The 14,714-nt window shown below is 36.8% G+C and overlaps 1 protein-coding gene across 1 annotated transcript; it reads right to left on the bottom strand.

Annotated features, from left to right (window-relative positions):
- Positions 1–264: 264 nt before the first annotated feature.
- Positions 265–14,370, bottom strand: LOC123914930 (endoglucanase 12-like). Its single transcript, XM_045966092.1, has 5 exons — positions 14,358–14,370; positions 12,629–12,936; positions 11,474–12,071; positions 1,077–1,249; positions 265–669 (listed from the first exon to the last, which is right to left on the bottom strand). Exons 1-5 carry the CDS (start codon positions 14,368–14,370, stop codon positions 265–267), a joined length of 1,497 nt encoding a protein of 498 aa, XP_045822048.1.
- Between the last annotated feature and the right edge of the window lie 344 nt (positions 14,371–14,714).

Raw genomic sequence — 14,714 nt, forward strand, 5'->3', positions numbered from 1 at the left:
ATCAACTTAGATGAATTGACTCCAATAACAATAGGAAATTCCAACCGTAGAGAATCTGAGTTCCTATACCAGTTTACTCAAAATAGGGTTTTGAAATCCACAATTCAAAAATAGTACAATAAATTTTAAATAATATATAAGAGTGTATAACTAGCTAAATCATTTATAAATAAATGAATATACATGCATAAGTTGAAAATTGGAGAAGTATTGTCCAAAACACAAGGACTAGGATAAAATCAATGAATGAAATAGTATATGATATCATGGTTTCCAAGGTGGTGGTGGAGGTGGATTTTGTGGCCCAAAAGGTGGAATAGCTTCAAAAATTGTATTAATATCAACACCACTAGTACCTTCAATACTTGTTAAGGAAATTAAAGCAGCTACTAATCCCGCATTACTAGCTAAAGTTGGTTCAGTATAGTTGTAATTAGTCCTTGAATCATGGAATTGGTCAAAATTATTTGGTCCTCCAACCATTGCTCCTGTAATGTTGTGAGGATTTCTGTTATCTGTGTCGCGCCACTTCCAACCACCAGTCCATGAGTAATGCTTGTGATCATTTGGAGTTGATGCACCTCTATGATGAACATGTCTTGGAAATTTATTGCCATATCCTACTATGTAGCTCATATTCATTGGATTTTTACCCATTATGTATTCAATCTGTTTCATGATGGAAATATAGAAAAGGACATTATTTTCGTTAAGAGAACGAATGATTTTTGTACAAGACAAATTTTTCGACAACTTTATAGGTGGTTAATGAATATATCAGATGCCGAAACTCATTAATCATCAATATTACTTCATAACCAAAAATTTGGACATGAATAACCATACTTTTCAAGTACTTGTAGATTTGAACAACTAAAATTATGGTTAATCGCTCCAAAATTGTGGTTAGTGAAGTTACGATCACAGTTAATGAGTTTAACAACCTAATATATTTTTTAACCATCTACTCAATGTAATTAATCGCTTATTTGAACTACATTAACCACTTAAAAAAGTTCTCGCAAAAGTTATAGCAAAAGTTGTCTAAATTTAGTTGTTCGAACTTCAAATAGTACCTGAGAGGTTGCAAATGCCTTCAGAACAGATCTTGAAAAGTAATTAGGACCACAATTCCATCCAGGAACACCTTTGGCTTCCATATAATCAGCAAAAAGAGATGCCAAAAATGCAGCATTGACAGCATATTGAAGAGATTGTGGTCTTCCATGGTTCAATTGTATCAATCCTCCTGCAAATTTTCATGTCAACATGCATCTTATGATCCTGTTGAAACTTCACGATCATAACTTTTTGAATGAAAAAACAACTCAAAAATATAACATGTTAACTAATACTCCCTCTGATCCTTTTTATAAGAGACACTTCACCTTTCTAGATTCATTGTGAAATTCTGGTATCACTAGAATGATGTTGCCTAAGATGTCCCAACAACTACTTTATGATTAATGTTGTTTCTTTTGTTGGCACATCTTATATAACATATAAAAACTGACAGAAAATAAATAAATGACACAAGTAATTGTTAACCCAGTTCAGCCAACTGCCTACTCTGGGGGATACCAATCCAGGAAGGAAATCCACTAATAGCTCTAGTTACTAAGACCTCCAGCAAACCCTAGGATTTACGCCTTACACTAAGACCTCCAGCAAACCCCTGGTTTACGTCTTATAACCTCGACACTACTCATGCAACTTCTGCCTAGGAACTCCTAGACATGAGATCCCATCTCACTTCCACTCACACAACACAACCTGTGTTGATTATACAATGTTAAGAATGATGTGGCGACAACTTGCCAAGACAACACTTCACTTTTGCTTAAAAGCTTCAAGTGAATCACACACGGTAAACTCCGTACTTCAAAGCTTAGGAGTAACCTTAAAATAACAAACTTACTTCTTAACTCGTGTTATAGAATCCACAAGCAAGAATTACAATCAAAACAAAATAAAAGACTCAACAAAGACTCAATATGTGAACTAATATTTTTCAATGAGATCTCTATTCTTGAGCTTGGTCTTCGTATATATAATGATTAGGCACGCTCCTCTTTCTTCACAAATGCTCAGACGCTCCTTGAGAATCATAAAGGATGATCTGATACTTTTTCAATCTTCATTAAGGATATATCAAGACTTTCCAAAAGTGTTTAAAGGACTTTATGTGATAGGATAAGTCATCCAGCTATTCCATTAAGTTTGTCTTATCCTTAAAGCTCCTGATCAGATCAAATCTCCATTGAGCGTGCTCTTTAAGTGGATTTCCATAAATAGCAGATGCTCTCATAAATGCGCGAGATTTCCTTGAATAAAAAGGATGTTGTAACATGTTTTCCAACATCTTGTTAGTATATTTGTTTTAGCAAAATTAAGCCAATTCAAATATCCAACAATCTCCCCCTTTGGCAATTTTTGGCTAAAACAATTTCAGGCCATTACCCTTGAGAGATAAAAAAGCGCAATCCTTCAAATCACCATGGTCACACAAAAGAAGGAATGTTAGAGCATCATTTAATCAAAATTTCACATAGGTGAAAAATATATGCATCAGAGGCAGCAGCAGCGGAGTTATCATCAATTTGCCTCGAGCAAAATAAAACGTGGTATCAGAGCAAAACATATATCATATGTCATATGTCATCAAAGGTGTTGTGACATATGGGAGCACATCTTCTAGCACATGTTCGTCCAATCAGGGCAGCATCCATTCAGTAGCAAACTCCCCCTGACTTCATCAGCTTGTGCATCATCTCAGGGTAAAATTTTTACTCCCCCTGAATACTTGCTTACTGCTACTTAAAAACATGACATAACAAAAGACACAACAACATGTAGCAGAAACAAACAAACCAAAATGCTACTCCCCCTTTTTAGCCACAAAATGTGCCAAAACAGGAAAGTTAAGTATCCAAAGTGCAGAATTAAAAGTACAGACCATGCACTCAGAAGGTGCTAAAATCCAGGGCACAAAAACACCCACAAACCAAATAACAAAGTACAGTAAAATATTAAACAGATTACAAAATCATTCATCATCACTACTGTCAGAGGCTTCATCCTCATCTGTAGCAGTAGCATAACCTTCATCCTCATCTGCATTGTTTTGATCACCTGTAGCAGCCACATTTGCACTAGCTTTCACAGGTACCTCATCAGCTTCCAATCCTTCAATCATTTTCAAGAACATATTCTTCCTTTCCTCAAGCTCAGCCTGCTGTTTATCTATTTCCTGACATTGAATCTTTAAGCCAGCAATAATTTCCCTTTTGGTCATAACACCAGCTCCAGCAGCAGATGTCCCAACATGATCAGTAACATTGTGATTACCAAAGAGCTTATGATGAAAAGTAAAACCAGATTCCCTTTTCTTGGGAGTGTCAGTCACAACCTTAATGTCTGGATATTGGGCCAAGATAATTCCACATAGCAAAGATGGAAATGCTATTGGCATCTTCACAGCTGTTGATCTAATATGCTTAATGGTTTGATCAAAAATAAAGGTCCCATAGTCATAGTCAAACTTGGTTCCTACAGCATATATAAATCTACCCAGGTTGGTTGCAACATTGGTTGCATGCTTGGTTGGTACCCAATTGGTTGACCCTATCCTATTGAGGATGGCATATTTGACATTCAATTTACTCGTGGGAATCAGCTTCTTTGTAGGCCAGACCTTAACCTTACCACCAGTTATCTCAGCACTCACAACATCATTAGCAACCTCTAATTCAGCCTTAGGTTCTACAGACCTACCTAAGTATTCATTGATGACAACAGGAGAGAAAATGATACATTTACCTCTGACAAAAACTTTGTGGTAGTCCTTGCTCAGTGGATTATCACATTCTTCAGGGATGTTCACAAGAAACTCTTTCACCAGCAGCTCATAGCAGGGACTGAAGTCACAGACTGTCTTCATCAGACCAGCTTCCTTGATGTAGTCAAAGATGTCTTGACATTTGAGAGCATCTTTGGTTAGTTCCCTTTCAACAGCCAATCTCCTTTGGTAAATGTAGTCCCATCTCAGTGCAAAGGCAGCACGATGGAAGGAAATGTTGTCACAGGGGGCTTCTTCAACACCTTGTGGAGCCTTCTTCACAGTAGTCTTCTTAGGGTTGGCAGAGGAGATGTTAACAACATCTTCAGCAACATCATAGTCTGAGTCACTAGATGACTCCTTCTTTCTCTTCAGTGTTTCCTTCTTCTTGCTGGGAGGTGAGAAAACTTTGCTCCAACCTTTTACTGGTCCAACACCTTTTGTTTTTACTCTTGGTGCAGGAGTCTTGCTTGCAGTGGCCACAGCCTTCCCTGTACAGCTTCTCAATCTCTTTGTTATACCACCAGTTGATTTTTCAGCAGTCTTGGTGGTGACATAATCATCAACATCAACAACATCTTTTTCTTTCTCAGCTTCTGCAGGCTTGTCAGCTTCAACCTCTTGCTCATCTGTAGGGATGGACTGGTTGCTCTCTTCAGATTGAGTTTCCTCTTTATTATCAGAAGTACCCTCATCAGGAGTTCTAGTTTCTTCATCTGTGGACTCAGATGTTGTGGCAGTTGTCTCAACATCCTTTTCAGCAACAGTTTCCTTCACAGGTTCTTCCTCAGCAGTTGCAGTATCAACTTCTTCATTCTCATTCAAGGATGTTTCAACATCCTTCATAACAACTTCTTCAGTAACAACATGGGTTGATTTTTCAGCCACCATCTCAGCAATTGTTGGTGATTTGTCAGGAATATTAGGATCAACCTCTGTTGGAGTGTCTTCCATCTCAGTATCAACAGGCACATTATTCAGATCTCTCTTCTCAGCATCAGATCCCAAATTTTCTTGACTAGGGTTACCAGCAGTGGAAATAATTGTTTCAACAACTACAGACACAGGTTTAGGTTTTTGAGGTACTACTCCAGTTGCCTTCTCGGATGTGTTAACATTCGAATCAAACACCAAATCAGACATAGACAGAGAAAACTTAGATTTGTAATCCCTTCTTTTCCTTTTAGAACTTCCTTTACTAGATTTATTACTCAAAGAAGAGATAGCATCACTTACTTTGATGATTTCTTCCTTTTTCTCAACAGATTTCTCTTTTCCTTTCTTCTCAGCGACATTTGTTTGAGCTTTGGGTTTGGTAGCACGAACAGTCGTAACAGGAACGGCGTCCTTAATGATCTTTGAGGAATCGATCTTCGCCTTTGATCGAGTAGAACGGCCAGTCTTTGTAGTTTGTGATGATTCAGACATGTTTGAACGAAGGTTTTTGAAGTTTGAGAAGTTGAATGGATGAAGGTTGTGATGAGAAGCAATTGAATAGGGTTCACGATCAGAAATTAGGTTTTTAATGAAAGTGTATTGATTGCGTGTACAGACACATTTAAGGGAAGTTTGTAATGATTTCCCTAAATTAGCGTGCATTAAATGATGGGAGAGAAAACGGTTTCCTTTTGCACGCCTCAACTGCTGTAACTGCTATGCTTCTTCATGCAGGCAAATTCCCAATTTGCCCCTTAAAAATTCAAATTGATTAGCATCAAGTGCCTTTGTAAAAATGTCAGCTAGCTGTTCACTTGTACCAATGTGCTTGAGTTCCACACAATTTTCTTCAACAAGGTCTCTGATGAAATGATGCCTGATGTCTATGTGTTTGGTTCTTGAGTGTTGAACTGGATTCTTTGATATATTGATTGCACTCAAGTTGTCACAATATAATGTCATGACATCTTGGTCGACATTATATTCTTTCAGCATCTGTTTCATCCACATTAGCTGGGAACAACTGCTACCTGCAGCAATGTATTCAGCCTCTGCAGTAGATAGAGACACACAATTCTGCTTCTTGCTGAACCATGAGATTAAATTATCACCCAAAAAGAAGCATCCTCCTGAAGTGCTCTTTCTATCATCAGCACTTCCAGCCCAATCTGCATCACAATACCCTATCAAAGTTGAGTTCTTGGTCTGGGAATACAGAATCCCATAATTACTCGTGCCCTTAATATATTTCAGAATCCTTTTGACTTGTACAAGATGGCTCATCTTTGGCTTGGCTTGATATCTTGCACAAACACCTACAGCAAAGGTGATGTCTGGTCTACTAGCTGTAAGATACAATAGACTGCCAATCATGCTCCTGTATAGGCTTTGATCAATATCAATGCCATTTTCATCTTTGGTTAGCTTTAGATGAGTAGCAGCTGGTGTTCTCTTGTGTGCTGCAGTGTCCATTCCAAACTTTTTGATCATGTTCTTCGCATATTTGCTTTGAGAGACAAATATGGTGTCTTCCATTTGTTTTACTTGCAGACCAAGGAAATATGTCAGCTCACCTACCAAACTCATTTCAAACTCTGATTGCATTTGTTGTACAAAATGTTGCACCATCTTTTCAGACATTCCACCAAATACTATGTCATCAACATAAATCTGGGCAATCATCAGCTTCTCTTCTTGTTCTTTAACAAACAGGGTTTTGTCATGGCCTCCTTTTCTGTATCCTTGACTAACAAGAAAATTTGTCAGCCTTTCATACCAGGCCCTTGGAGCCTGTTTCAGTCCATAAAGAGCCTTCTTTAGCTTGTACACATGATCAGGATTAGCAGGATCTACAAAACCTTTTGGCTGCTCCACATAAACTTCTTCATGTAAGTACCCATTTAGGAAGGCACTCTTGACATCCATTTGGTACAGCTTAAATTTGAAGATGCATGCTATACCAAGAAGTAGCCTAATAGATTCCAGTCTTGCAACTGGCGCAAATGTTTCATCAAAGTCAAGTCCTTCAACCTGAGTGTACCCTTGAGCCACTAACCTTGCCTTGTTTCTTGTTACAACACCATTTTCATCTGACTTGTTCTTGAACACCCATTTTGTGCCTATGACATTAACACCATTGGGTCTAGGAACAAGATCCCACACATCACTTCTCCTAAACTGAGTTAATTCATCTTGCATGGCTTCTATCCAGAACTCATCAGTGAGAGCCTCTTTTACATTTTTAGGCTCAACCTTTGAGACAAAACATGAATTAGTAACCACTTCATTTGTCCTTCTTGTAGCAATTCCCTGGTTAGAATTTCCTATGATGAGATCCTTGGGATGGTTCTTCTGTATTCTTATTGAAGGAACTTTGCTCACAGGGCGAGGTGTAGGAATGGTTGATTCATCATCTGAATCTGATTCCTTTTCTGCTACAGCTTCTTCAGAGGTTGGCAAAGTTGTTGCAACATCATCTTCAGTATCAGATGTTTTAGCAGATGTCAAATCATCTATCACAACATTGATAGATTCTACTATTACCTTAGTTCTCTGGTTGTAAACTCTGTAGGCCCTGCTGTTTGTTGAGTATCCAAGAAACAATCCTTCTTCACTTTTAGGATCCATTTTTCTTCTGTGCTCTCTATCAGATAGGATATAGCACTTACTTCCAAACACATGAAAGTGTTTGACAGTTGGTTTTCTGCCTTTCCACAGTTCATATAGTGTAGTAGAAGTTCCAGTTCTGAGTGTGACACGATTGTGAATATAACAAGCAGTATGCATAGCCTCAGCCCAGAATTGATATGGAAGATGTTTTGCATGCAACATCACTCTGGCTGACTCTTGTATTGTCCTGTTCTTCCTCTCAACAACACCATTTTGTTGAGGTGTGATTGGAGCTGAGAATTCATGCTTGATTCCTTCAGAGATGCAGAATTCAAGAAAGCTTGCATTCTCAAACTCTTTACCATGATCACTTCGTATTCTAACAATAGCAGAGTTCTTTTCTCTTTGGAGTTGAAGACAAAGTTCTTTGAATGCATCAAAACTTTCAGATTTGTCTTTTAGGAATTCAATCCATGTGAACCTTGAAAAGTCATCTACCATGACAAACGCGTACCTTTTTCCTCCAAGGCTCTCCACTTGCATTGGCCCCATCAGGTCTATGTGCAATAATTCTAGTACCCTTGTTGTGGTAAGATGTTGCAACTTTGGATGCGACATCTTTGTCTGCTTTCCTATTTGACATTCTCCACATATACTCCCTTCCTCTATTTTGAGCTTTGGAAGTCCTCTGATTGCCTCTTTAGCTATTGCCTTTTTCATGCCTTTGAGGTGTAGGTGGCCAAGTTTTTGATGCCACAATTTTACCTCATCTTCTTTGCTAATAAGACATGTAGATACATTTTCTTCTTTAGGAATCCAGAGATAACAGTTGTCTCTAGACCTTACTCCTTTCATCAACAGCTCTCCTTGCTCGTTTGTAACTAGGCATTCAGCTTTTGTGAAGTTAACTTTCATGCCTTGATCACAAAGTTGGCTTATGCTGATTAGATTAGCTTTAAGCCCTTTTACAAGCAGCACATTATCAAGCTTTGGTAAGCCATGGTTTGCAAGTTTACCAACTCCCTTGATCTCACCTTTGGCTCCATCTCCAAAGGTCACAAAACTGGTAGCATATGACTTCAAGTCTTCAAGATAATGTTCAACACCTGTCATGTGTCTAGAACAGCCACTATCAAAGTACCAGGTTTCTCTTGAAGAAGCTCTCAAGGATGTATGAGCTATTAGACCTGTGATCTTCTTCTTTTCTCTCTATTCCTGTCTTGTCGTAACATTAGGAAAGACAGGAGTATAGAATTCTTGATGAACTCTCCTTGGATATCCGTGCAGCCTATAGCAGAAAGGCCTAATGTGTCCTTTCCTGCCACAATGATGACATGTCCAGTTATAGAACCTGGGCATAGAATGTCCCATCAGATGTTGCGACAATCCTCCTGACACAAACGTGCTGTTGATTGGAGTATGTATAGTAGCATTGTTGAACTTCATCTGCTGCTTTACTCTTTCATGTTCAAAACCAATGGGCTTAGGTTTCCCATAGTTTTGTCTCTGTAACATTTCCTCAAAGGCATCAGTACCTTTGGTCATCATTTTAGCCACTTTAGTGACTTGATCTAAATCAGCATTTAATTTGATTACTTCTTCATTCTGTTCAGCAACTTTACACAGGAGGTTAGACTTCTCCATTTCCAGCTGTTGAATTTGACTACTCTGATCTTCAACCTTAGCATTGAGGTTATCAATGTTTATGAGTAAGTCATTTTTCTCAGCTTGTAGTTTACCATTGATCTTCTTTTGTTTCTCTAATGCTTTGCAAACTTCTATACTTCTAGTATGAAGATCTTTATAAGTAGCAGCTAGTTCCTCATAAGTTACCTCCTCATCACATGATTCTGAGTCAGATACACAAACTCCTGTTAAAGCATTAACAAACTTGGCAGATTCTTCCTCCTCTGAATCTGTATCAGACCATGAAACCACAAGACTTTTCTTTTGCCTTTTTAGAAAGGTTGGACATTCAGGTCTGATATGTCCAAAACCTTCACATTCATGGCATTTCATTCCTCTTTCATCTTCATTTGTCTTTTTCTGAGAGCTGGACTGTTTGTTGTTGTTGAGTCGACCATTTGGCTTGTGCCTTTGATCCACTTTCTTCATCAACTTGTTGAACTGTCTTCCAAGCATAGCCATAGATTCAGCTAAGCTTTCTTCACCTTCAGATTCAATTTGTAAGTCATCAGCAGTACTTTTTGAAGCAAAGGCTAGATTCTTATCTTTCTTTTCATTTCTCCTGTTTAGGCCAATTTCATAGGTCTGAAGTGATCCTATGAGTTCATCTAAATTTAGACTTGAAAGATCATGAGCCTCCTCAATAGCTGTCACCTTCATATCAAATCTTTTAGGCAAAGATCTGAGTATTTTTCCAACTAGCTCCTCATCTGAGATAGGTTTTCCAAGTGCATCAAACGAATTTGCAAAATCAAGCACATTCATCTGAAAGTCATGAATGGTTTCTTCCTCCTTCATTCTGAGATTCTCAAAATTGGTTTTGAGCATCTGAAGTTTAGATAGCTTAACTTTTGATGTTCCTTCATGAGCTTTTCTCAGAACTTCCCAGGCATGCTTAGCAGTAATACATCTCTTAACAAGCCTGAACATGTTTGCATCCACACCATTAAAAATAGCATACAAGGCTTTGGAGTTGCCAAGTGCCAGATCATCCTCATCTTTAGTCCATTCATCATTTGGCTTCTTGACATCAGTTTTATTGCCATCTTTGTCAAGAACCATTGGTGGTTCCCATCCACGTAACACAGCCTTCCATGTCCTGCTGTCAATTGATTTTATGAAAGCCTCCATTTTGGATTTCCAATAATCATAGTTCTCAGGACCTGTCAGTAAGGGGGGTTTAGACACTGACCCTCCTTCTTTATCCATTGTACCAGAAAGTACTCTCCCTGGAGCTCACCCAAAATAACAGAACAGGGTGCCTGCTCTGATGCCAATTGAAATTCTGGTATCACTAGAATGATGTTGCCTAAGATGTCCCAACAACTACTTTATGATTAATGTTGTTTCTTTTGTTGGCACATCTTATATAACATATAAAAACTGACAGAAAATAAATAAATGACACAAGTAATTGTTAACCCAGTTCAGCCAACTGCCTACTCTGGGGGATACCAATCCAGGAAGGAAATCCACTAATAGCTCTAGTTACTAAGACCTCCAGCAAACCCTAGGATTTACGCCTTACACTAAGACATCCAGCAAACCCCTGGTTTACGTCTTATAACCTCGACACTACTCATGCAACTTCTGCCTAGGAACTCCTAGACATGAGATCCCATCTCACTTCCACTCACACAACACAACCTGTGTTGATTATACAATGTTAAGAATGATGTGGCGACAACTTGCCAAGACAACACTTCACTTTTGCTTAAAAGCTTCAAGTGAATCACACACGGTAAACTCCGTACTTCAAAGCTTAGGAGTAACCTTAAAATAACAAACTTACTTCTTAACTCGTGTTATAGAATCCACAAGCAAGAATTACAATCAAAACAAAATAAAAGACTCAACAAAGACTCAATATGTGAACTAATATTTTTCAATGAGATCTCTATTCTTGAGCTTGGTCTTCGTATATATAATGATTAGGCACGCTCCTCTTTCTTCACAAATGCTCAGACGCTCCTTGAGAATCATAAAGGATGATCTGATACTTTTTCAATCTTCATTAAGGATATATCAAGACTTTCCAAAAGTGTTTAAAGGACTTTATGTGATAGGATAAGTCATCCAGCTATTCCATTAAGTTTGTCTTATCCTTAAAGCTCCTGATCAGATCAAATCTCCATTGAGCGTGCTCTTTAAGTGGATTTCCATAAATAGCAGATGCTCTCATAAATGCGCGAGATTTCCTTGAATAAAAAGGATGTTGTAACATGTTTTCCAACATCTTGTTAGTATATTTGTTTTAGCAAAATTAAGCCAATTCAAATATCCAACACATTGAATAATTAATGTATCCGGTCTATAGATCATGTATATTAATTATTTAATAAATCTAAAAAAGTGAAGTGTCTCTTGTAAAAAGGACCGGAAGGAGTAATTATTTTGAATTACCTCTAGTCCAGTTAAAGACCTTGAATTGTTGAAGATAAGAGCACATGGTAAGACTAGTAACATTATGGTACATACTAAGCATTTCCTCATAAGGGTAACCAGGACTAAGAAACATCCTAAACTTTGTCAACAACAACATAGCAGCAGGTAACTTATTATCCCAGCTCAGAACACTCAAATCAGGAATCATATAAAATGCATTGGAATGCTTAGGCACATTAGGATCAGTTGCCAATGAAATGTAGGTACTATTTCCAGTTGCATAAAACAACCAAGCACCACCCCACATGTACTCATCAAAGTAACCAGATGAGTTATAAAAAGGTTCGATGTTAGGCTTTCCGCGACTATATGTCGATCTTTTACCAAAGTCTCGTGCAAATGCAAAGACCGTTTCAGCTCCCTTGAGTAGTTTTTTGGAATATGTGGTGTCGTCTTGGAATACTATGGATGCTGCTGCTAATGCTGCTGCCATTTCTCCCGCAAGATCAGGTCCTTCGAATATAGTTGTCGTTGGGCGTGGATAGTCCATGTCTTCTGGTTTTTGCCAACAGTAATGATCATCTGGTGTTTTAGAACCATTTAGAGATCCACCAACCTAAACATAAAATGAAAATGCATTGCACTTAGCATTCAAATTTATAGAATGTGCTATATAATGTTTCTATCGGAGTTTGTTTTAGGCCTCACTCACTCTTAGACCGACCAGAAGGTGGCACGAATTAAGAAATACTACATAAGATTTGTTGAATTATACCACAAAAAAGATATATAGAACATAAAAAAGTTATGCACGCATGATTTAGGCCTGGTTGAATTGACTTATTTGAATTTATCTACTGATTTAAACACTTGTGAGATTGTTTGTGAAAGTTTATGAAAACAGCTTACGAATTATTTTATGCTTATTTTCGTAAGCTTTCGAAGATAGTTTATGAAAACTGCTAATATGAAATCAACCTAACATTATTTTATATTTTGTTATATAAATAGCTTATAGTTAAGCACTTAGTAGTATATCATCAACACTAATGCTAATTATGTTTTTATCAAAATATAATCTTCTATGTAACACAACATTGAACATTCATCACTAAATGTTTCACCTCTTTTTTAAGGGTAGAATAAAATGTATAGAAACAAAAATTAACTTACCTGAGCATAAATTTTGTTGATTTTGGAAGCAGAACTGTTGAAGGTTAAAAGCAAGTAATCAGTACCCCACCTAATGAGTTCTCTAGCATGATCATACTCATTAATTGCCATGTATTTTTGCTTATATTCAAGCACACTCCAACTTAGCATTGTCATAGCAAAAGACATTGGAAAATGGAACTTTATATTGTCTCCTGCATCATAATAACCACCAACAAGTCCTTTTTTATCATCAGTAGTGTCTTTTCCATCTTGTAATCCTGAGTTTCCTCTCCATGGAATGCCATTGCTCTTTGGTAATTCCCCGGCTGCACAAATCAAATGTAAATATTACAGGTATCATAACAAAAATATCTGTCCTTATTAAAAGCTAGTTATTACTATGCATATACTTAATAGTTAATTGTATAATTGAGTTGAGACAAAAAGTTATTATTGTCTATAAGACCTAACTCAACTGTCAAATATCGATGTTGCTAGACTGGACACCATCACTCATAAACATATAGAACACCAGGATTTAGTATGCTAGCTGGCCCAATTATTGGCCCACTTTACATGACCACTCTTTCTAGAAGTAATTAGAATGGGGGAGAAGAAGAGTTTTTGGGCATTTTAGGGGAGTTATTAGTGGCATTTTATGAGAATAAATATGTTATAAAAGGGAGAGAAGGGTAGTGAGTAAGTTATTCAGAAAGTTGATAAGAGATTGTTTAGAAGATATATTTCTCAAGTCTAAGAAGTACGGATGTTAATTGTTATGTTAGTTTTTTAACGATTTGTCAGAACTTTAATCTTGCACCTTCAATTTCTTTTAACCCTTAGCTCAATCTCACACCTTTTGCAACTCTGATTTAGTCTTAATACTTTTCTTTTCTATCTTTCATCATTATAAAGCTTGACTCATCAAATTTCCATAAATGATAAACAATTTCCTTTATTAAAATTCCGAAGTGCTATGAAACTCACGGTTATGTGTGTGAATTTCTAGTAGTATCCTTCTAAAAATTATATATACTATGTAAAAATGTACTTCTAGAGATAAAATATAAAACATTATGTGTAGTATTAAAAATAGAGATAAAATATGGATGTTTGCAAAAAACAATAACTAAAAGATTATAATCTAAAATAAGAATGGAATGAAAAACGTGTTGCAGCATGTAGTCAATTTAGGTGTCATTTGGCAAGTTGTGGTAACAAATGAACAAACAGAACCATTCAAATTCAAATACTAGCGACACAAATGCCGTCTGGTTGATATCATATATATATTTTTTTTTGAAAAAGTCAAGAACTATGTGTGGAATGAAACTTTTTTTTTTGAATGAAGAATGAAACTTAATTAGAACAAGTTCAAAGCAACTTGTTGGAATGAAATGACGTTAAATATCATTTGACAATAATAAAAATGTAAAAATAATTAGTGTCTTGATTAGTTCAAAAATATAAAGAAATTGTCAACTATATTTTAATTTATTAATCGACGCTCTAAATTATTACTACTTAGATAGAGTCTGATAGTGTCATGTAAATTCAGCTCAGTCCAGAGGAATATTACATTATACATGCAGAGTTGGAGTTCGAATCTCGAACACCTACTTAAGGGTGGACTTTCTAGCCACTAGACTGCTTCATTAAAAAAATATAATAATACTAATAATAAAACACATAATAAGTGTTACATAGCACAATTTGAGAGGTTCGAATTCGAACCTCGGATTTTTGCCTTTAGGACACATGTTAGTATCAAGACCTTTATATAAATATGTGTTATGTTTGACAGAGCTTAAGAAAATAATTTATTTTTTGGTGTAAAAAAAAAGTAATTTATAATAAGTGCTTAATTAAATAAGTGTTCCAAACACACAACCAAATAGGTTTATCTCACGTCAAAAAGCTAAATAAGAATTCAAGGGCTAGAAGCGAGCGCTTCTAGCTGCTTCGCCTGCTTCTTCTTATTTATTGTGGCTGGCGTGGCGGAAATGAACGAAAAGCGATATGAACGTGCTATTTAAAAATCGATTGATAGATAGCCTGATCCGTTCTGTTGGGCCCCATCAGATCCATATGTAGTAACTCAAGA

The sequence above is a fragment of the Trifolium pratense genome, linkage group LG3 (assembly GCF_020283565.1).
Source record: "Trifolium pratense cultivar HEN17-A07 linkage group LG3, ARS_RC_1.1, whole genome shotgun sequence".
Taxonomy (NCBI): domain Eukaryota; kingdom Viridiplantae; phylum Streptophyta; class Magnoliopsida; order Fabales; family Fabaceae; genus Trifolium; species Trifolium pratense.